The 21,843-nt window shown below is 30.7% G+C and overlaps 2 protein-coding genes across 2 annotated transcripts; both read left to right on the top strand.

Annotated features, from left to right (window-relative positions):
• Positions 1-856: 856 nt before the first annotated feature.
• Positions 857-1,357, top strand: LOC115700396 (aquaporin NIP2-1-like). Its single transcript, XM_030627954.2, has 2 exons — positions 857-994; positions 1,109-1,357. Exons 1-2 carry the CDS (start codon positions 857-859, stop codon positions 1,355-1,357), a joined length of 387 nt encoding a protein of 128 aa, XP_030483814.2.
• A 7,595-nt stretch (positions 1,358-8,952) lies between these two features.
• Positions 8,953-14,287, top strand: LOC115701126 (aquaporin NIP2-1). The gene is made up of 6 exons (XM_030628825.2): positions 8,953-9,877; positions 11,759-11,910; positions 12,327-12,551; positions 12,616-12,810; positions 12,907-12,968; positions 13,901-14,287. Exons 1-6 carry the CDS (start codon positions 9,673-9,675, stop codon positions 14,127-14,129), a joined length of 1,068 nt encoding a protein of 355 aa, XP_030484685.2. The 5' UTR covers positions 8,953-9,672; the 3' UTR covers positions 14,130-14,287.
• Positions 14,288-21,843: the final 7,556 nt, after the last annotated feature.

Genomic DNA, 21,843 nt, shown 5'->3' with positions numbered 1-21,843 from the left:
ACCATGAGAATCCAGATCTCATGGTGAGAAGCTCGAAGAAGCAGTACATGCACAGAGAAAGAAAAGAAGAGAGTTAGATCGAGAATAAAACACAGAGAAAAAACAACAAAACAAAGTGTAAAGAAAGAAATCGAGCTTACCTGATCGATTTCTGTGACAGGAAGCTCCCAAAAGTTTGTAAACAAACCTTGTGATAGTGGATATCAAGCTTCTATCTCTGAGAAGAGCTTGACAGAGACGTAGCCCAGATTTGGGTGAACTCTGAAACAAATTTCTGGTGTTTTCTCTCCTTATCTTTCATTTTCTTTTCATCTAACCTAAAAGCTATGTGTGTGTGTGTTTAGATTTGAGTTTTTCTGGGCTTTCTGGGTTTCTAGGGTCTGGAATCGAGCAAGTTCTCAGAGAGAACTTGCTCTGCTAGGGTTTCGAGTTTGTGAGTGTGTGAGTGATTTCAGGTCTCGAGTTGTTTCGGGATTCTAGACTCTTCTACTGAGTCTTTTAATCAAAGGATTCATACGACATCAAGATTGATGTCGTGGGGTTAATACGGTGCCGTTTAGTCTAAGGGTTTACTTAGACTAGGAAAGGTCATTTTTGACCTTGATAACTGATATTGTGGCTTTGTTGGTGTAGGGTTAAAACGGTAAAAATCCTACATATATAATAGTATCTTTATTAGAATATTTTTATTAGCACAACTGACGACACAGAAACAACACATACTAGTGCTTGTGATATCTCTATTTAAGTCATGAGTCCAAGTTTCATTAAAATTACAAAATCCTAGCTAGCTATTATCAAAAGTTCATCATTATTAATTTCACTTTTCAACCTTTATATTATTCCGTTCATACAAATGGATAGATCAGTAGAAGGAGAACTTAAAGTGAATGTTCTTACTAATCACCCATCAATATCATCATCATCATCATCATCATCATCCCCTCTATGGGTACTCTACTATAAGGAGTGTCAAATTAATTTTCTTAAAAAGGTACGTACCCCTACATATAAATATTTATATACTAATATTCCCAAAACTCCCATTACGTTAATTGAAATTATAGTTTCATATTAATATTGTAATGTTATATAAACATATATATAGGTGGTGGCAGAAATCATAGCAACGTTTCTGATGGTGTTTGTGACATGTGGGGCGGCTGCCCTAAGTGGAAGTAATGAGAAAAGAGTGCCACAGCTGGGAGCATCACTCGCCGGCGGCCTCATTGTCACCGTCATGATATACACCGTCGGCCACATCTCCGGTGCACACATGAACCCCGCCGTCACTCTTGCTTTCGCCGCCGTTCGACATTTTCCATGGAAACAGGTATCACTACTTGTTTTAGTGTAATATATATATATATATAAATTTATGAAGGCAAATGTATTTTTATTATCTGTACCTAAAATTATAATTTTTGTTTTTCATATGATACACTAATATAGTATACTTAATTTTCGAAAATATTCAAGTAAATAAATTAATTTAAACAGTTAGTTGTACATGTACTCATATTTGTTTAAATATGTTTTTTAAATTTATGACATATTAATTATAACTCCAATAAAGATTGGAATGTAATTTCTACCAATATATATCTATGTATATAAAGAAAATAATATACTATTATACGAGAAATTCTAATTATTAATTGAAAGAAAAAATTCCCTTTCAAAAAAAAAAAAAAAAAATTGAAAGAAAAAATGTTGGCGATCGAGTTGTCATCATATATATAGTTCGTTTCTTTCTTTTCATTAATTAATTGGTCATTAGATAAAGAGATCACGATGATGACTCTTCTTAGTTAATTTGTTAATTAGTTAATTAATTAAACTACAAAAAACATTTTGTATGCGTAGACACACACGTGTTTGAATGCCATAGATAATTGAAGAATTTGGTCACAAGGATCGATCCAATCATTTTCCAAAATAGTTACCAAACATCAATTATTGGAATTAATTAAGTTAATTAGTATATTTTTGCAGGTTCCATTGTATGCAGCAGGTCAAGTTATAGGTGCAATTTTAGGAGCATTTACACTACGTGAAGTGCTAGACCCAATTCAAGATATTGGAACCACAACACCACATGGGACACATGTCCAAGCTTTGATCATCGAAATAGTTGTTACTTTTATTATGATGTTTGTCACTTCTGCTGTCGCAACTGATACTAAAGCTGTATGTTCATTAATTACAAAATACCATCATTAATATATAATCTTATATTTTTTATTTTAATAATAATAATTTAATTAATCTTCCAATTTCATTGCTTTGCTTTCAGGTTGGAGAACTGGCTGGTATTGCAGTGGGTTCAGCTGTGTGTATAACATCAATCTTTGCTGGGTAAGCAATTATATGGGTTCAGATTATAGGCCCATATCCCGGCCCAAAAAGAGTGACTCAGTCCATAATATAATTTCTCAAATCTAATTAATCCCACACATAAGGGAAATTAATCAATATTTAGGGATTATTTCGTAAATACTTAAAAGTGAAAAAAAATTCATATTTTCATAGATTTACATTTTTTAAGGTTTTAACATTGTTTTTTATATATACATAAAAATATGTAGTGTTGTTTTTTCATTGTTTTGAAAATAATATTTTTTTTTCTGAAAAAAATAAGTGAAAACCTTGTAAAATAAATGTAAATTTCCCTAATATTTATCAATTTTTACTTTATGTGATATTTTGGTAAGGGGAATTAATTAACATTAGATTGATGAGTCCTAAAAAGGATTAATTAATTACAAAAAATAAGTGGTATTTGTGAATATACAGACCAATATCAGGTGGATCAATGAACCCAGCAAGAACACTAGGCCCAGCAATTGCGAGTGGGCAGTACAAAGGGCTTTGGGTATATATGGTTGGCCCAGTAATTGGAACAATGATGGGCTCATGGGCCTACAGATTAATTAGAGTGGATGACAAGGCTGTCCATGCAATCTCTCCTTCCTATTCATTCAAACTCCCAACCAAGATGAATAACCACCAACACGTTGTAGTTGACCCAAACATTGACTCCCTTGTTTGAAATTTTTTATGTATTTTATTTTCTCCTATAAAATATTAAAATTTTCTTTATGGAGAAATCATAGATATTAATTATATATACATATACATGTAAAATGTTAGTAGTATTAATGAGAAGTGAGCCAAACATTAGTAACACCTTTCCACTAATTTATAGTGTTGTCATACTCAATTATTGATATAAATATATAGTATTATATGGTACAGTGCAAACTCTAAAAAAGTATTTGGATAGATCCCTATTTATTTGGACATACATAAAAGTTTTATAATTTAATATTTTTTAAGATGAAAATTACTTGAGTGCAATCTGTGACCGTGATCTGTAAGGAAAACACCGGGTAAGCTGTACAATCCCACACCGCCTAGGGAAGGTCAAGCGAGATGATTCTGAGACTGTGTAGGTATGGGACTACACAGTTGAAGAGAGCTTAAATGGATTGATTGGTACTACCTATGTCAACAAGGTGCATCTTGTTTTTCGGTAGCCCATCACGAAAAAACTCCACAGTTAAGCGTGCTTGACCTGGGAGCAATTTCAAGATGGGTGACCTCCTGGGAAGTTTTCCCAGGAAGCGTGCGAGTGAGGACAAAGCACGCTGGAAACACTCGTGTTGGTCTGTAGGGTCAGTCATCGATCCAGGAAGCAGCCAGAGTGACGTACTCGTGTATAAGAGCCATTTATTCCGTGGGTGTAAGGGCCCAATGGAGGCTTGAAGCGGGAACGTTACAAATGGTATCAGAGCCTTGACCCAGCCGGAAGTGTGGTCGACGAGGACGTCGGACCCCGTAAGGGGGGGTGATTGTGACAGTCAGTAGTCCCGTGATCCGTAAGGGGAAACACCGGGTAAGCTGTACAATCCCACACCGCCTAGGGAAGGTCAAGCGGGATGATTCTGAGACTGTGTAGGTATGGGACTACACAGTTGAAGAGAGCTTAAATGGATTGATTGGTACTACCTATGTCAACAAGGTGCATCTTGTTTTTCGGTAGCCCATCACGAAAGAACTCCACAGTTAAGCGTGCTTGACCTGGGAGCAATTTCAGGATGGGTGACCTCCTGGGAAGTTTTCCCAGGAAGCGTGCGAGTGAGGACAAAGCACGCTGGAAACACTCGTGTTGGTCTGTAGGGTCAGTCATCGATCCAGGAAGCAGCCAGAGTGACGTACTCGTGTATAAGAGCCATTCATTCCGTGGGTGTAAGGGCCCAATGGAAGCTTGAAGCGGGGACGTTACACAATCTATCTATATATTATAAGGTAAGGATACAGTAGACTCTTTAAATAAGTGTTTTGATAGATTCTTTATCTGTTTCAATATCTATGAGAGTTTTTTAGTTTTTGGTCTATTTTTTTTTTATTATTACATAAGTTGTAACTATTTAGAACAATTTATAAATTTTCAAAAATTTTTGAGTAGTTTGCAATGTTGAAAATAAAATTTACATATTTTATTGCACGTGCAACTATTTTTCTTACATGCGCGATAGACAATTGTTTAAATCTTATTTTTGTTACGGTAAACTATTTAGAATTTTATAAAAATTTATAAGTGATTTTAAATAGCAATAATAAAAAAAAAACTAAATTATTTTACTAAATGTTAAAACAAATAAAAAATTTACCAAAATAATCTTTTACGGGTCTACAGACATTTCCAATATTAATATATTATTTAATGTATAGGCCGTTTGGTGTGGGGTATATATCAACATGGAGTGTATTATACATATTTATATCATCATTAAAAGGTATTTTTAATGTTATTTATTGTATTTAATTTATGGAATTTTATTATTATTTTTTTTTTGTGATTTTTTAAATAATAAATATATTTTAATACTAATAAAGGTGTATTTATATGGGCAAGATTTCAAAAGCGCACGTCTTTTATGATAGTGGTCAATAATTATTTTTCAACACATGAATAGACTATTGCATAATTAATAATTTATATGAAAACTTAAAATTGAAGGAGCAAAAAATAGGATTTAAAATAGCTTTAATTAAAAGAGTCTATAAAATAAGTCAATATGAATTTAACTATAGGAGTGGAATAACCAGGACACCACACCTAAAAGAAAACTATAGATGTTAAAGAAAATTTTATATAAAAAATCTTTTAATTGCCTTTTAGAAAAATAAAAGTCAAACATATGTAATTTTTTATTAGATATAATTATTTGAATCCATATTATTTGTTCTTATTTTGTATTTAAGAGAATAAAAATTAAAATCTTCTTTTTTAAAATATGAACCATTTTTCTGTATTATTTTAATAAATTATGGGTGTAGCTAGAAATAATATTATAAAGAAAAAAAAAATAAGGGTGAAAAAATATTGGAGAATTACTACCCCATATATTATTTTTCAACTTTTTGTTTCTTTTTTCAAATTTAAAGTTTGAGTTGTTCCGATTGTTTCTATGTGGAAAGTATACGGATTTTTGTGGCAATTTAAGTTCCTTCGTTAGTTCGTATATGAGTTTCAATGTAGAATTCCGTAAAAATATATTAAAAAAAAAAAAAACTGTTTTAAAGTTTGAAAACAAAAATACCCCAAAAATATTTTATTTTCTTAATTTTTTTTTTATTTATTTTTTTTTTTTTTATAAAAGGCTAATTTTGTACCAAGTCAAATTTAATAAAATATGTGGAAATTGTTACAAAATCATCCAGACATTTATCCTTCTATTTGTAATTTATTTATTTAATCAAAACAAAATAAATGTTACGCAATCCAACATTCACAAGATATATAACATTAAACTCACTCACTTACATATTACAAATAAAATTAAAAATTTGTTGGTCTGAATTTTCTCCTATCAACAAGTAATATTACCCAATTTTTAGCATCAAGATTGATTCTCGTGTGAAAACATCTCTAAGGTTAAGAAATTTATGCCAATACTCTAAATCTATTTGTAATTTATTGTCTTGTATTTTTTTTTCTTTTAAAAATATGAATCCTTAAAGAAACTATATATTTTACTATTTTTAGATATTAAGTCAGTATATATAGTTATCCAATTTAATCATATTTTGATGTAAAAAAAAATCTAACTATTGCATAAAAATATATCACAACTAGAAAAATTTATTATGATCAATATCTTTGTTATTTTTTATTTTGGAATATGTATGTTTAATACATAATTTGATGCAAAATGACACCATATCAAATCATTAGCTCCCAAAAATTAATCATGAGTTGTTTAGATGGATCGAAGAGGAAGAGATAATGTCATTTTGGTCAAATATAATTTTTTAAGGAATTACAGGAAAATATATAAATAATTTAGAGAGGTGACATTATATAGAGTACAAAGCTTTTTCAACATTGGGTTTAACCTAAATTAATTATGGCTGCAGAGAAAGATTGCAGCACACTAGAATTTTCTATAAATTAGTAATGAATAGAGTAACTCATATTGTACAATTTTTTTTTTTATATGTGGAACAATATTGTCTAATAAGCACAATAACAAAAACAATCAATAGTGTTCACTGTATGTGTATATATAATTAATGTGAAGTGGAGATTAAGTAGGCTTGTTTTACAATATATATATATATATATATAATACACAATTTCTTTTTTCTTTTTTTCTTTCTTTCTTTCTTTGTTTTTTCAGATTTTTCTAGTGTAGGGCTGTAGGCTTGAGTTAATTTGAGTAAAAATACAATTATACTCACACATACATATAAATTATAACAGTCACCTATTGTTGAGCATAGCTCAAACTCTTAAACTTTATTTCAAAATATATAAAATTGTCCCTCTAAACGGTACATTTGTAATAAAAGTTAAATTGAACGAGATTTATTTGATGTAATATTTGCTGTTGTCAAGTTACATATTATGGGTGGTGGTACCATGAAATGGGGATGGGGTCCCATAAACCATAATTTTATATATAATAATGAATGTAGTTATTTAATCAGCTTAATTAGTAGATAGTTTATAGTGTGAAGGAAATTAAGACGTGTAGAAAAGCTTTTTAAAGGGCTGCGCCTTGAGATTTTGGGTACCTCGACAACGACACTGTAACCTCTCCTCATTATTAATTCAATTATAACTCTCTAATCACTTCCATTCTCATGTGTTAAATACTAAATTTTAAATTAAATCTTACTTTTACAGGGTATATCCTTTAATTAGTTTATGGGGGTATATATATGAACCTACTTCAATATATATAAATTGTAGAGAAAGTAAAACAGGCCGGGCAAACCCAAATTGAGAGAAATCTAATAATATAAGAAAGCTTAATTCAATATTAGTGAGGGGCCATTTTATATAGACAACTGATCAGTACATTACAAAGTGTAACAAACTTAACAAAAATTAACTACCTCAACTAACTACTCTTACTAAACTAATTAATTTTAGCTAACAGTAGGAATAGTGTTAACATCCCCCTCAAACGAAAAAGAATTTGAGCCATTTTTCAGTTTGGATTTGAGGTGGCTGAATCGATTGATATTGGCTTAGCTGCTTGGGATTACAATAAGCTACTTGATGTTGCTTGCTCTTTCTTTCTGTCAAGTTGTTTAGTGTTAAGGGCTGAGTTATTGTGCAATACGAGAAGGGTATGTTACATTTTCTTTGGGATCTTAGGCTGAGAAATTTTGTGATTGAATCTGATTGCAGTAAAGCAACTAGATAAAACAATTGTTAAGATGACTCGAATAGTGGACTGAAAGTCTCTGTAAAATCATAACCATATTGTTGCAGAAAACATTTTGCCACTAATCTTGTTTTATATTGAGCAACACTACCATCTTGATTTTCTTTTTTCCTGAAAACCCATCTAAGAGGAAGTAGAAAATTAGTTTATGGGGTATATCTTAACTAATTACTTAACTAACTCTATATACAAAGCATATTAACTAAGAGATAACACTCTATCTAACACTAAAGGCTGAGTTATTGGCAATACGATCGAGAATGGTACGTAACATTTTGCTCGAGATCTTAGGCCGAGAAATTTCTTGATTGAATCTGATTGCAATAAAGCAATGGTCTATTAATGGCACAGTTAATAGTTGTTTAGATTTTGATGCAATCATCAATGATATTTATTGTTTTAATTTTGCGAATACTTGTGGTAAAATATGCTTTGTTGTTAGAGAAACTCATATTGTTACTCATATTTTGGCCAAATTAGCTTTATTTTCTAAAGCTTGTGCTTTTTGTGAAGAAATTGTCCCCAATATGGTGAATGATACCATTGTAGCATACCTACCATTTTCTTTGTAATCTTCTTGTGGATCAATTTAAACTAATGTACAGAATTAAACTAATTAAAACTCAAAACAAGAAACAATTAATAATGACAATATCAACAAATTCAAAAATTGAGGAGAAATAAAATAGAACAGAAAAATTAAACGAAGCAAGAAAACCATAAAATCTACTAAGAATTACACTGGTTCAAGTCCGATAGATTATCGAGATCTATGATTTTAATCCAGTTTTGAAAAACCATCGTAAACTTCTTTATTGATTGAGCAAGAACACAAGTACAATACGAAACCCAAAAACTCAATCTCTTTTTCTTCTCTATATATCTCTCTCTCTATACCTCTCAATTGAAACTCTCTCTCAATCGTATTCTCAGTCCTCTTTTATAAATAATGATATAGTGGTGGTATTTATAGGTCAAGGATATCTAACTAAGTAGTTAATTTGGTTACGACTTAACAGTCTTAATTAGTTCCTTACAGAGAGATCTCTAAGTTAGCTCCAAAGCTCTCCGGGTATGAACTACGCTTCTTGGCTAACGAAGCTGGAAGGACGTTCCGGATAGATATAAAGTCAATTGGAACAAGCTATTTGGGACTCTTTCTTAAAAGGGACAGCTAGTCTTCTAAAACTCTTTTTCAAAGTAGGACTAGTTTTTCTGAAGACTTCTTTCGGATGGTCAAGTTAGTCTTTCGGAACTCCTATCTGAACGATAACTAACTTTCCATAAGACTTAACTTGAAATTTTTTCATTTAAATGAACTATACCACAGCTCTTGAGTGTTTAACGAAATCATTCCTATTTCAAAGAAAAAATGAGAATCATGTTCCATAAGGTTTCTTAATTGAGTAGTAATGCTTTTCACTCATGTGATTAGACATGTCAAAAGAATCACAAAACATAGAGGAAAAATAAAATGAAAAGGTAAAGCACAAAACTTACCAAACAAAACAACTAGTCCTGTATACATTTGGCTGCAAAATATTCTTAATTGAAAGTCGGTTGATTTATTTTTGTTTAAATAGTTGACTTTTCACTGTTTATTCCAGATTTTGTTTTGTTTTTTTTTTCTTTTCTTAAAAAAATACAAAAAAAAAAATAATAAAAATAAAAATATGGGTGGTGTGCTTAGATTAACTAAGGTACAGATAATTTCAAAAACATAATTCATTTTGGAGGTTAGAATTTTAATTACAAATAATTAATTAATTACAAGGCAGAGGGAGAGAAGGTGATGAAATAATTTAATTTTCCCATCTTAAATATTTAGGTGATAAGCTTCACTCCTTTCCTATAAATATAGGATCCAGCTAATTAGAAAGTAATTTAAATAAATTAAGAGTGTGTGTTTGGGTGTTGGGATTTGGGAATGGAATTCAAGTCGAGAGGGTCATCATCAGATGAAGTTGTGTCATTGAGTTTGCCCCTTTTGATTGGTGATGATAAAGAAGATCAGAAGCAGAAGAAGGTGAAGGAATATGGGTCACCCCAAACAACAACAACAACAACTACTCCATCCAGATCTTCATTCCATACCCATACCCATACCCATACCCCCAATAATGCTTTATCAGGTTCTTCTTCTTCCTCTTCTTTCATCCCCTATTAAAATTTATATTTAATTTCAAGATTATGATAATAATTTGAGATATTTTTATTATTTGAGATTGATTTATCGTTTTTCTGGGATATTCTGGTACTCATCATAATAGTGATGATGATGTTGATATTTTTGATTCCGTACATTTTTAAATTTGTTGGCACAAACAAACAATTGTCTTTATGTGTACGTGTGTGTGGCACGTACGTATTTTGATTCATGTGGCAACCAAACAAGATTCAAACACATATTAAAATTCATTTTCAAAACAAAGAAAGAAGGCAAAGATTTAAAAAAGAAATAGAATAAATAGAATTTTTACTTTTCAAATATGATTTTTTGTACAGTTTTGCCCAATAAAGTTTAGTCTTTTGCAAAAAAAAAAAAAATTATAGTTATTGTTGTAAATATTTTCTTTTAGTTAAATTTTGTTTATTTTTAAAAAAATTTATTTATGTGATTATGAATTATCTGTATAATTATAGGATAATAATTTATTTAATAATTTTAAGTTACTTAAAATTTAATTTATTATCATTAAATGTACTAATTACATACTATGAAAGAATGTATATAATTTTAAGCTACTAATTTTAAGAACGTATATAATTTACATATTTTCATAATTTATTATTAGACTTTATTGAACTAGAATAGATTAGCATTAGTAATATATCAATAAATTGTTTAAATAAATGAGCTAAATGCAACTACAAAAGAATATTTGCAATAATTTTCAAAGTTCAAGAAGTATTTTATGCCGCAAAGAAAAATTTAAGGAAAAAAACTTACTAAAGGTTATAGTTCAATATATTAATTATAAAAACACATAATAAAAGAAATGCAAATGCATATTTTATTTTACATACATATTTTCCAAAGTAGTGTCGGAATTGCTCACGCCACATGGGGTCGTGTGGGCCATTCAATCTCTTATAAATTAGATTTTGATGTATAAAATTTTAACTATTTTTACGTTTGCCCCTATAAAATTATTTTTATTCATTTTAGTCCTATATAATCGTATTTTTATCCCTATAATGTTTGTCTTTTTTTTTTATTATTTTATCCTTACAAAATTTACATTTTTTTTCTCTCTAATAAATATTATATTCTTTTTTATCAATGTTGGCTTTTTTTTTTACAATTTTTTTGTCCCTAAGAAAAATTTATTGGCTTTACTATTGGATGTTAAATTAAAATATATAAAATTTAATATTAAATTACACTAACAATAATATATCACCTCTTTAAAATAATTACCATCTTAAAATATATGGCCATGTGGGTATGGGAATATATGGGTGTGCCTATGTAGTTGTATTGGGCCTGTCTGATATTATTCTTTCATTCCCATTAAATCCAATTAACTAACGCTTTGACATATCAAAGCCAAGCCACGTATATATTGCATCTCTCTCAATTACATATATTTATATGTAATATAAATATTTTCTTAGTGGAAATTAAGTGAATGAAGAAGAAGACATGCATATTCTCTGGCTTAGCGTTTGACCAGATCAAACTAATTAAATCTGTCTTGCTATACATATATATATATTATGTTCAGAGCAATTGCTTTTCATAAATTAAAAATCAATAATAAATAGTATGCTTTATATAAATATAAATATATTTATAACGAGTGCATCGATCATTCACACTATTGCACTAGAAACATGAATTAATTAAAGAAACAAAACTCAAATATTTTGTGTTGTGATATTTCTTTCTTAATGCACTAGATTAGATATTAATTTATGTAAACTTAATTTTATATATTTAATATACGTAAACATGTACTACTATCTCTCGTTTATATCTCATTTGGAAATATGTATATTTCACTATATAGATTTCAGTTCCCAACATAGTATGGGGAGATCAATAGAACCAGCAGAACCTGATCAATCACAAAATAATGATGATGATCATCATCATCATGATACTTCATTCTCACTTTGGGTGTTTTATAAAGACCAATTTCAACCTGGTTTTCTTAGAAAGGTACACACATACTATACATATATGTGTATATATAACAACAAATAATATCATTTATGATTTAATAAATAGTGTTTGAAGCTTAACTAGTTAATTAGTATAACATATTTTCTTTTTGCAATACACATATACCATTCTATCTCATGACTCATACACTCACCCCAATACTTTCCTGACCATTTGAACTAGTCGCAAGTGGTAATCTAATATATAATATAATTAATGATTTTTTTTGCTTAAGTAATTTATTATTATTATTATTATTCAGTTATGTGTATTGTTTGTCAAAATTAACTTTACAAATTACCAATAAAAAACACTGACAAATTAATTAAGTATTAACCTCTAAACCAAATTAAATCCTCCTTATTTATATTTTTAGACATAATATAATCAATTTTATGTTTATATGGAAGCAGGTTGTGGCAGAGATCATAGCAACGTTTCTGTTGGTATTTGTGACATGTGGTGCAGCTGCCATTAGTGCAAATGATGAGCATAGACTCCCAAAGCTCGGAGCATCCATCGTCGGCGGCCTCATTGTCACCGTCATGATCTACTCCGTCGGTCACATCTCCGGTGCACACATGAACCCTGCTGTCACTCTAGCTTTTGCAACTTTTCGACATTTTCCATGGAAACAGGTACATATTATATTATTATTACTCACATATGATATATGAATGATTGGTTGTTGTATATATGTAGGTTCCATTCTATGCAGTAGCTCAAGTAACAGGTGGAATTTTAGGAGCAATTACGCTACGTGAAGTGCTTAACCCAATACAACAACTTGGGACCACAACACCATCTGGGACAGATGCTCAAGCCTTGATCATGGAGATTGTTGTTACCTTTGTTATGATGTTTGTCACTTCTGCTGTCGCAACTGATACTAAAGCCGTATGTTGTTTAATTAATTAATACCCATCATTCTAATTTCTATCTCTATTCTTTCAATATTTATTATTGATTTATTAATTTTCTGAATATGGGCAGGTTGGAGAGCTAGCTGGTATTGCAGTGGGTTCATCAGTCTGCATAGCATCCATGTTTGCCGGGTAAACCACAGTATATATTAATTATCAAAAAAAAAAAAATAAAACCACAGTATATATTCAACATAAATATTGATCACATGCCCAAAAATATTTGATAATACAAAAATTATATCTTAAATGTGAAATCGTTAGTTTATTAAATTTTTTATTTATTTAAGACTAATACTATTAAATTAATTAATTAATTATATTTTAAAAAAATAATATTAAATATCTAAATTTAATATATTATTAAAATATAACTTAAATAATTAATAAAATACATTTAATTATTATTTAATTAATAATAAATATTTTTAAATAATTTATTTACTATTTTATTGTTTAATAAAATTAGTTAAATATTTATTCTAAAGAAATTTAAAACTAGATTTAATTGTATTATTATTATTTAAATTAATAATTAAGTAATAGCAACCACTCCAAAAAAAAAAAATATATTTTTAGTGACAATATTTTAGTCACAACATAATTTTTTTTAATGACTAAATGTGACTTTATTCATAATAAAAAATTACTTGTGACTAAAATATAGTGTTTATATACAAATTGTCACTAATTTAATTTTAATCACGACAAATATTATGACTAAAAAATAAATTTAGTCATAATATATTATGATTTTGGTAATTAATACAATTAGTCACAGATTTTTTAATCCCAACATAAAACTTATTATTTATAATTAGTCACAAATTTTATCTTCACTAAAATAATTTTTAGTATATCCCATGTTACTAGTACATAGATATAACATCAATAGTAATTAATAACACGAGGGAATACTTAACTAATTAAATACAGTACCAAAATTTTATTTATTTATTAGTATTCGAGTACAAATAAATTTTAACAGTATAGGACAATTGAGTTCTAATTAATTTGTTGATTTTAAATTGAAATTTACTGGGATGGGCTTTTACAACATGCAGGCCCATATCAGGTGGATCAATGAACCCAGCAAGAACACTAGGCCCAGCAATAGCGAGTGGGCAATACAAAGGGATTTGGGTGTATATAGTGGGCCCAGTAATAGGAACGTTGTTGGGCTCTGGCGCTTACAGAATAATTCGAGTGAGTGACAACAAGGCTGTTCATGCAATCTCTCCCTCCTATTCATTCAAACTCCCTACAAAGATGACCGATGCAACCGTTGTGTAGTTCCCCATATTTACTATATCACTCTCTATTCAATTCTATATTTTCTATCACCTTTATAAAATTGTGATTGTTTTTTCCTATTAATTTTAGTTTTTTTAATAAAGGTTTGTGTTTAATTTCCACCCTTTTAATAAAATGTGCTTATGATCTTTTCATCATATGTTTTTTTTTTAAGAAATCTTTACATCATATGTGTTAGAGCTATTATTAAAATAAATTGAAAACCAAGACTTACAACTCAATTGTACTAAAAGTAAATTATTTATGATTAGAAAGACAAACAAAAGAGATTAAATAAATTACAACTCTATAACAAAAGTTGCACATAACTTATAGAAATAGAGAAGAATAAGAGAATGTTACAACACAAAGTAAAAGTATAATAAAGAACACATATTTACAACATTGAGTGTGTCGATTAGTAAGAATCATCAAAATAACAAGCAGGTTTTACACATTTGTCTGAAAAACTTATTTTCTTTACTTTTAAGCATTAAAAGAACTCTCATAGAAATAGTTTTGAAAATTATCAAGCCATATATTTTCTATTAAGTGTTTGGTTGATATAGAAAGCTAGTTGTCGAAATAATTACCTTAAGAATCTAGTTATAGTGTTTAAGAGCACATACTGTAAAATTCACACATATCTTATACCTCGTGGTTATTACGAGCTCTTCATTGAGTGTAAATGAACTTAAATAGGTGATTTAAGAGTTATGAAAGTTGTTGTAAGTATTCCAACATTCAAAAATGCCCCAAAAATAAAGCTGAAAATATGGTACTAGTTAGTAGTTACTAGTTTTTTTTCAGCTTTTGTGAATTATTCTCCAAAACGTTCTAAATCTCTCTCTCTCTCTCTCTCTCTCTCTCTCTCTCTCTCTCTCTCTCTCTCTCTCTCTCTCTCTCTCTCTCTCTCTCTCTCTCTCTCTCTCTCTCTCTCTCTACACCTTATAAATGATAAATCTATAAGTCCTCAACAACTATATTTCATTATAGATTTTTATTGGGTCATCAACCCAAGTCCCACACATCAAGATAAGAATTGTCTTAAATATAAGTGTTTCACATAAAGTTCATTAGTATCAGGTCATTTAAAAAGATGCTCAAAAATAAATCCGTGTAGGCTAGACCCAAAGTAGACAATATCATACTAATGTAGGAGTTAAGGTGAGCTTGCTGATCTGACAAGTTGAATGAATGTGGCCCAACAAGTGGTAGTATCAAAGCCATTTCAAGAGTTGGGATAGTGTACTACATTTGCGTTGAGTGGGAGAAGCCCTCAATATGAACTTACGATTGAAGATCTGTATGGTCTCTTGTATCGAAATTCTAATTTATAGCGGTCAGGCAGTGTGTTTATTTGGTGATTACAGCGAAACTAAATAGAGTTCTATGTTTGTGTCGAAAGTCTTCCTAACAATGTTGATAGTTAGGTGGCAAGTTTTATTGGTGGTAGTAGTAGTACAAGATTTGGAGGGAAAGTCTAAGAGTACGAGGTCCTTAATTTAAGAGAAGATCTGTTGGAGTATCAACTCATGTCCCACATGAAAGAAATAGGTAAGAATTGCCTTGAATATACATTCCACCTATTCTATTAGTATGAGATTTTTGGGAAGGTGCTCAAAAATAACTTCGTGCAAGCTATAGGCTCAAAGTAAAAAATATCATACCATGTGAGAGTTAAGATGAGCTTGGAGCTCAATAAGTTGGATAATATATAACTTTTATAAATTTTAACCAACATGTTATATTTGAAGAATGAAAAATGATTAGAGGGGATGATGTTAGAGAGTTGACTAATCCTACATGTTTTGGTAAAGAAGAAAAAGTGGAGAAAAAGAAAACTTTGTAGAGACAAGTGAAGAGAAGAAGAAGAAGTTTTATGTTTGGTAGAAAGAAAATAAAGTGAAAGAGAAAAATGAGTGGAAAAAAAATTAGTGGACTCGCCAAATTTCTTCTTTCAAAACTTTGTGAGAAAATTGAGGAGAAATGTTTTATAGTATACCTAAAATTAAAACTACTTACTTAATGATTAAAAATAATTTATATCATTTTATTAAATTGTAATTGTAATTACTTTTACTGTTCATTTTATATCTTCATGTCAAATTTTAATATCAAACTTTTTATTATTCTAGGATATTGTTAATTTATTTTATATTTATATGATATGTTAATTATCATATTAAATTAACATGATAAATATAAATATATCAAAAAACATTGATCAATTTTTATATAAAACTAAAAGCATATGTAGCTAGGTTGACCCATATAAATTAATTTTCTTATAGAAAAATAATTAAAATAATAACTAAACCTTATCCTTTCTTAAATCAATTTAGTAATAAATAGTTAATTAAAATCTATACATCTTATCTCTCCCCTCTACACGCTACTTTGTCTCATTTGTTACTATTTCAAAATTAATCTTTCTCTCTCTCCTCTCCATTTCAACTATCCTCACACACACTTCTGTTTTCTCTCTCCCCCCATCATTGATCACTCTCCCTCTCTAGGGGAAGAGTTTGTAACGTCCCCACTTCAAATCTCTATTGAGCCCTTACACCAACGAAATAATTGCTCTTATACACGAGTACGTCACTCTGGCTGCTTCGTGGATTGATGATTGACCCTACAGACCAACACGAGTATTTTTAGCATGCTTTGTCCTCACTCGCACGTTTCCTGGAAAAACTTCCCAAGAAGTCACCCATCCTAAAATTATCCCAGGTCAAGCACACTTAACTGTGGAGTTCTTTCGTGATGAGCTACTAAAAATCAAGATGCACCTTGTTTGTAACGTCCCCGCTTCAAGCCTCCATTGGGCCCTTACACCCACGGACTAATGACTCTTATACACGAGTACGCCACTCTGGCTGCTTCCTGGATCGATGACTGACCCTACAGACCAACACGAGTGTTTCTAGCGTGCTTTGTCCTCACTCGCACGCTTCCTGGGAAAACTTCCCAGGAGGTCACCCATCCTGAAATTGCTCCCAGGTCAAGCACGCTTAACTGTGGAGTTCTTTCGTGATGGGCTACCGAAAAACAAGATGCACCTTGTTGACATAGGTAGTACCAATCAATCCATTTAAGCTCTATTCAACTGTGTAGTCCCATACCTACACAGTCTCAGAATCATCCCACTTGACCTTCCCAGGCGGTGTGGGATTGCACAGCTTACCCGGTGTTTCCCCTTACGGATCACGGGACTACTGACTGTCACAATCACCCCCCCTTACGGGGTTCGACGTCCTCGTCGACCACACTTCCGGCTGGGTCAAGGCTCTGATACCATTTGTAACGTCCCCGCTTCAAGCCTCCATTGGGCCCTTACACCCACGGACTAATGACTCTTATACACGAGTACGCCACTCCTACCGCTTCCTCGGATCGATGATCGACCCTACGTACCAACACGAGTGTTTCTGCGTGCTTTGTCCTCACTCGCACGCTTCCCGGGAAAACTTCCCAGAGGTCACCCATCCCGAAATTGCTCCTGTGTCAAGCACGCTTAATCGTGGAGTTCTTTCGTGATGGGCTACCGAAAAACAAGATGCACCTTGTTGACATAGGTAGTACCAATCAATCCATTTAAGCTCTATTCAACTGTGTAGTCCCATACCTACACAGTCTCAGAATCATCCCACTTGACCTTCCCAGGCGGTGTGGGATTGCACAGCTTACCCGGTGTTTCCCCTTACGGATCACGGGACTACTGACTGTCACATTGTTGATATGGGTAGTACCAATCAATCCATTTAAACCCTCTTCAACTATGTAGTCCACTACCTACACAGCCTCAGAATCATCCCACTTGACCTTTTCCAAGCGGTGTGGGATTGCACAACTTACCCGATATTTCCCCTTACGAATCATGGGACTACTGACTGTCACAGAGTTGCGAAGAGTACACACATCATAAAACCATATGTCGTCAACTATCACCACCCAACTTTAACATGCACATGACCAATGCCTATATTTGATAATCCAAGCATTCTTTTCAAACATCGGATCTTGAATTAACGACGTCATTGTATAACGCAAAATGATGATTTAAGATTTTGTTTAGTAGTTTTAGTTAAGGACATATTAACGTACAACCTAGATTACTTTATATTTTTTTGATTTTGGATTCTAATTTCTATAATAGAATTTGATGGGATATGCTTTTGGATTATACAACTTGTAGGAGGGTACTAGAAGCGAGCTTGAACTACCACTAATGTAAGTGCGAGTGGATTCATTGCTCACCTGAACCCTCTTGCTTTAATTCAGTATTCGGGGTCAAGATCAGAGAGGAGCTCCCTATTGGCGGTAGGAGAAACCATAAATCTAGGCTCTTCAAGACCTCCCTTCTCACTTCAGCAATTTTGAAGCCAAGTTTGATATCGTTCGTTATGTTGCATCTCTTCTGTTTAATAAAATGGAAGCAAAATAGATTGGACATGATAACACGGCTCGAAATCTGTTTAAAAATAAACAATTTAGATTTTTCTTAAATTATTATTTTTGGGATGATATGGCTAACTCGTTTATTAAACAAATTATTTTTGAGTGTGACGTAAATAATTCTAAAGTGACACAACTATATATAATATATTATATTTATTACATGTAAATTAAATAGATTAAGTTAGTTAAATGCATATATCATAAATATATTAAAAGAATCATAAACATGTGTGTCATAAAAATATTGTAAACATGTTAAAATTGTCATAAAAAATTATTGAGTTGATGTAATTTGTTCCAAATTAAATATTAACCATATTATAATTAACAGATTATACAGATTGTGTTATGTCAATCCCTTTGTAAGCATATTGAGTTTGGGTTTTAAGTTTTAATACGATTAATAAATGAGTTAGTTTTATATTAATAATTCCTTTTATTACTTAAGTCTCGACACAACACGAATATGACTTGTGAAAACAACTTATCATATTCTTACCTATGTTTTTTTACCTCTCAATTGTAAGCATGTGATGTTGTGCTAAAGTTTATGACGTTCAGCGTAGTAACTCTATTAGCTAGAGCACTCTCAGCATCTTCCCATTAGTAAGATTTACCTATTTTATATTTTACTTTAAATTTTACATTAAGCCATATATTAATTTTCTTTACTAATACTAAAACCTCAATAATATTAATATATACATATATACTCATATATACACTATAAAATTAAAGTTAGAACCTAAAATAAATCGACAAAATATGTTTAAACTAATGGATGATAATCTATAAATAAATTAACTTTTAAAGATATGCTTTAAAATTAAAAAGTAATAAGTTAAAACATTTAATTTAGTGTGCTTTCTTTAAAAAATTAAGGCACTCACAATAGATGTTTTATAATATTCTTTAATTATTTTAAGAATAACTTACTAAAAACACATTATATGAATTGTATTTTCATTTATTTATTTATCGCATATTGAAATGGTAGCAATATTAATAAAGTTTAAAACCGATGCAACAAATTATAGTGTCGGTGTATACACTGATGCAATCAATTGTGTCGCCGGTTAAACGACATTGACGTCGTATTGATTGATGCAAAAATTAGCTCATTTGGGAAATAGCTTATGTACTAATTAATGCAAAAAATCGAACTTGCTATAGCTATAGAGATTTAATAATATGAAATCTCTCTGTCGTTGTGGTTCATACAAATTAATAACTTGTCTGAAATTATATATTAACACCAACTCCACGTTTATATATATACTACGTGTCTTTAAACAAGTGGCCCTTGTTCACAACTTGCATGATACTATACTATAATTACGTAGTTAAATAGTATGACATGCATGTTTTGGCAACTTCTAATTATTTTATTAATATATACTTTTTAATATTCAAGCCACTTTCTCTTTTGTATCAAACTATTATTGGAAGTTAAGGTTAAATTAATACCTCTTAACAGATGATTTAATTAATTAATTAAGTGAGGTACTACGGCCGAAGTACAGTGCCCAATTGTGTTTTCCGTATATAATCTTTTTAGAGCTTCACCAATACAAACAATTTAATAAGTTGCCAAAAGTCTCCAAATCATCTTATTTGTCCTATAAAGAATACTCAAATAGGTAGTAGTTTTCAAAATTACCATATCATGGTCCCACATCTTAATTACTTTTTATATATAATTTAATTATATAATTTATATTTTTTTTTTAAATATAAATTTAATTCAATTACACTAACTCGATGCTCTAGCTATATTAGCAACATCAGGGAGATTATATTTTAAGAAAATACGATCAGCATATAAATAAGATGCATTAGCTATACAAATTGTTTACATATAAGAGTTTACATATTAACAATACCACATAAATTAATATAGTTCAGATTTGGTAACACTTTTATTTTAATTTTTTAACAACAAAATTATTTTTAAAAAATAAAATGGGTTAATTATTTAACTATTTTTATTTGAAAATGTTAAAAATAAACAACAAAAAGGATGTTTCATAACTATAATTTTTTAATTTTAAAAATAAAAATAATGTGTTTTTATAACTATGTTTTAAGAAAAATGGTGTAGGCAAGGTCTAGACCAGGGGACTAGGGCCACGGTCCGGGCCATTAAAGGTTGGGGTCCGGCTTGGGTATGTGTCCGTGTTTGGGTCAAAGGCGGGGCTTGGACAAGGAGACTAGGGCCATTCAATGTCGAAGTTTGGCCTAGTTTGATTTTGGGTCTGAGTCCCGGGATCAAGGGCAGGGTTTGGATCGGGGTCGAGGTCGAAGTTAGGGTTCAGGCCATTCCGAGGTCGAGGTCCAGCTAGCTTCAGTTCGGGTCTGGGGCACGCTAGGGTCAAGGCTGAGCTCGGTCCGAGGTCAGGGTCTGGGATCCAGGTTTAGAGATGGGTTTGGCTCCATGGATGGGGTCCGGAACCATGTGCATATATAGCTGGGGCCGAAGTCCCAAGTCCAATTCCAAAACATGTTATTTGAACATATTTTCGCTTTTATTAAAAAAACAAAAACCTAATAAAAAAAAGTGTTACGAAATTCACCCACAGTTTAAAAAAATCAAAGTATTAGACAATAAAATGTTTGAATCGTAGACTATATTTTATAATCGACTATATTGTTCCACATAGATATGGAACCCATAATTCTTCTAGTGACAATGAGGAGTCATATCCCTAGTAAGTATTTGATCCACTCCTCCTATGAATTTTTTAGGGGACAACCACAATACATGTGGTGAGATAGAGAGATAGTAATGAAAATCAATTAATGATATCGATCGTCACAGCCGACCAATACGTATAATATGAAAAAATAAATATATCATGATCGACAAGCTGCAATAATCTATCAATAAAATACAAAATAAACTAATTTAATCCCAATATTAATATATCAGTCTAATATTGTTTGTTAATGAAGTAGGTTTTTCTCATCGATCCCTTGCAAATATTATATTGCTTGGATTTTAACAACTACTTTTTTACTCAAAAGTTAATTAATATCCAAAGTATAGTCTAATTAACTGTACTTTTAGTAATAAGTATAGTAATAAGCATGTGACACCATTAGAAATTTTTATTATATAATATATCGATCAATAGATTTAGAGTTTAATTAGACAATATTATATATGAAAAGTTGTTATATAATATATGTAAAATAGTAGGTACCTTTACGATCTCTATTTAAGTCCGTTGTACAAATTTTGTTGAGCACCAAA

Source organism: Cannabis sativa, chromosome 8, assembly GCF_029168945.1.
Source record: "Cannabis sativa cultivar Pink pepper isolate KNU-18-1 chromosome 8, ASM2916894v1, whole genome shotgun sequence".
In the NCBI taxonomy this organism is placed as follows: domain Eukaryota; kingdom Viridiplantae; phylum Streptophyta; class Magnoliopsida; order Rosales; family Cannabaceae; genus Cannabis; species Cannabis sativa.
This window is presented reverse-complemented; position numbering and strand designations above follow the sequence as displayed.